Source organism: Sinocyclocheilus grahami, unplaced genomic scaffold (genome assembly GCF_001515645.1).
Source record: "Sinocyclocheilus grahami isolate Dianchi unplaced genomic scaffold, SAMN03320097.WGS_v1.1 scaffold13292.1, whole genome shotgun sequence".
Classification (NCBI taxonomy): domain Eukaryota; kingdom Metazoa; phylum Chordata; class Actinopteri; order Cypriniformes; family Cyprinidae; genus Sinocyclocheilus; species Sinocyclocheilus grahami.
In genome coordinates, this window is record NW_015514829.1 from 4,253 (window position 1) to 5,668 (window position 1,416).

General features: G+C 38.6%; 1 protein-coding gene across 1 annotated transcript in view; it reads right to left on the reverse strand.

The window, feature by feature from the left end:
* The window catches only part of LOC107578981 (C-factor-like), a gene marked incomplete at its 5' end in the record, with an annotated part of 3,003 nt that extends 1,748 nt beyond the window's left edge, over nt 1-1,255 (reverse strand). Inside the window, 3 exons of the mRNA XM_016264875.1 lie at nt 169-279; nt 810-968; nt 1,068-1,255. Coding sequence (XP_016120361.1) covers nt 169-279; nt 810-968; nt 1,068-1,255 — 458 coding nt within the window. The remainder of the gene's footprint in view (nt 1-168; nt 280-809; nt 969-1,067) is intronic.
* Nucleotides 1,256-1,416: the final 161 nt, after the last annotated feature.

Sequence of the window (1,416 nt, forward strand, 5' to 3'; positions counted from 1 at the left end):
AAACCCCCAATCACAGACAACACACAGGATATGCTTTCCTCAGGGGTCAATGGTGCCTGAATAGAAAACAATCAACAAACCACAAGAGTCTATCACTCGTTTTATGTTTTGTAACGGTTTGGTTAGCAGGTAGCTGTGATAAAGAACAAATAGAAGAATGAGACTCACTTCAGGTCCACCCATATCAGTGCGTACCCAGCCTGGATGCAGAGCCATACACAGGATCCCATCTGCCTCCAGGTCCACTGCCAAGCATCTGGTGACCATGTTCAGTGCACTCTGATATAAAGCAAATGCAACTCAATATCTCAACTGATATATTCACAGACATACTATTATAGCCTTCAATACAATGCAATGAAAGCCTGATTTTGCCGCAGAATAAAAAAAAAAGCAATTGTGATTTTTATAATTCTGAGAAAAAAGTGAGAATTGCAAGATATGAAGATATAAATACATTTTTCTCTCAAATGTTTATATCTCGTAGTTCAGACTTTACTTCACAGAACTGAGTTTATATTTTGCAGTTTTGAGTTAACATTTAGCAATTCTGAGTTTATATCTCGCAATTATTATTATTTTTTTAAGAAATTGCGAGAAAAAAGTCGCAATACATTTTTAAAAAAAGATTTTTTTATTTCCGTGGCGAAAACGGGCTTCCATAGAAAACGGTGCTTCAACAAAAGGATTAAATATATAAATATAAACATTTCCAAATCAACTTTCAGAGTATACACTTATATTACTTAGTCCCTTCTCAGGGATACTTTTATCTTGACATTGAGCTCCAGGAACACAATATCACAAACCTTTGATGTTCTGTAGGGGTACCATTTGAAACTGTTGGCACGATCACCCCAGTAGAGCTCAACTGAACCCAGTAGAGACGTCATATTGATGACTGCTGCTCTGTGGATGCCCATCCCCATTTCTTTTGCAGCTGCTCGCTTCAGCAGTGGGAGCATGGCCTGCATGACAAGTTCTGTAAGTCAGTAAGTGTTTAGACATCTGTGATGAGCGTACATATGTGCATATATTGTTTGTAGATTTAATTTGCAAAATGAAACCTTGGTGATCATCAACGGGGCAACAGAGTTGGTATGGAAGTTTTCCAACATCTTGTCTGCAGTGACTGTCTCAAGGTTGGCAACTACATTAATTCCAGCATTGTTGATGAGACAGTTGAGACCCTCCTCTTGAACGAGCTGTTCCACCTCAGATGCAGCTCTCGCTATACTCTCCTGACTTGTAACATCTAGTAACAGAGATGTCCACGATTAACACAACAGAGTCAGGTAAAAACAAACTCTAATTTCAAATACAACTTCTTTTAGATCTGCCGTTAATAACTGGTGTCACCACCCAAAGAGTTTTTTTTATCTTCTCTCCACGGAAGGGAGAACAACTAGGCAACAT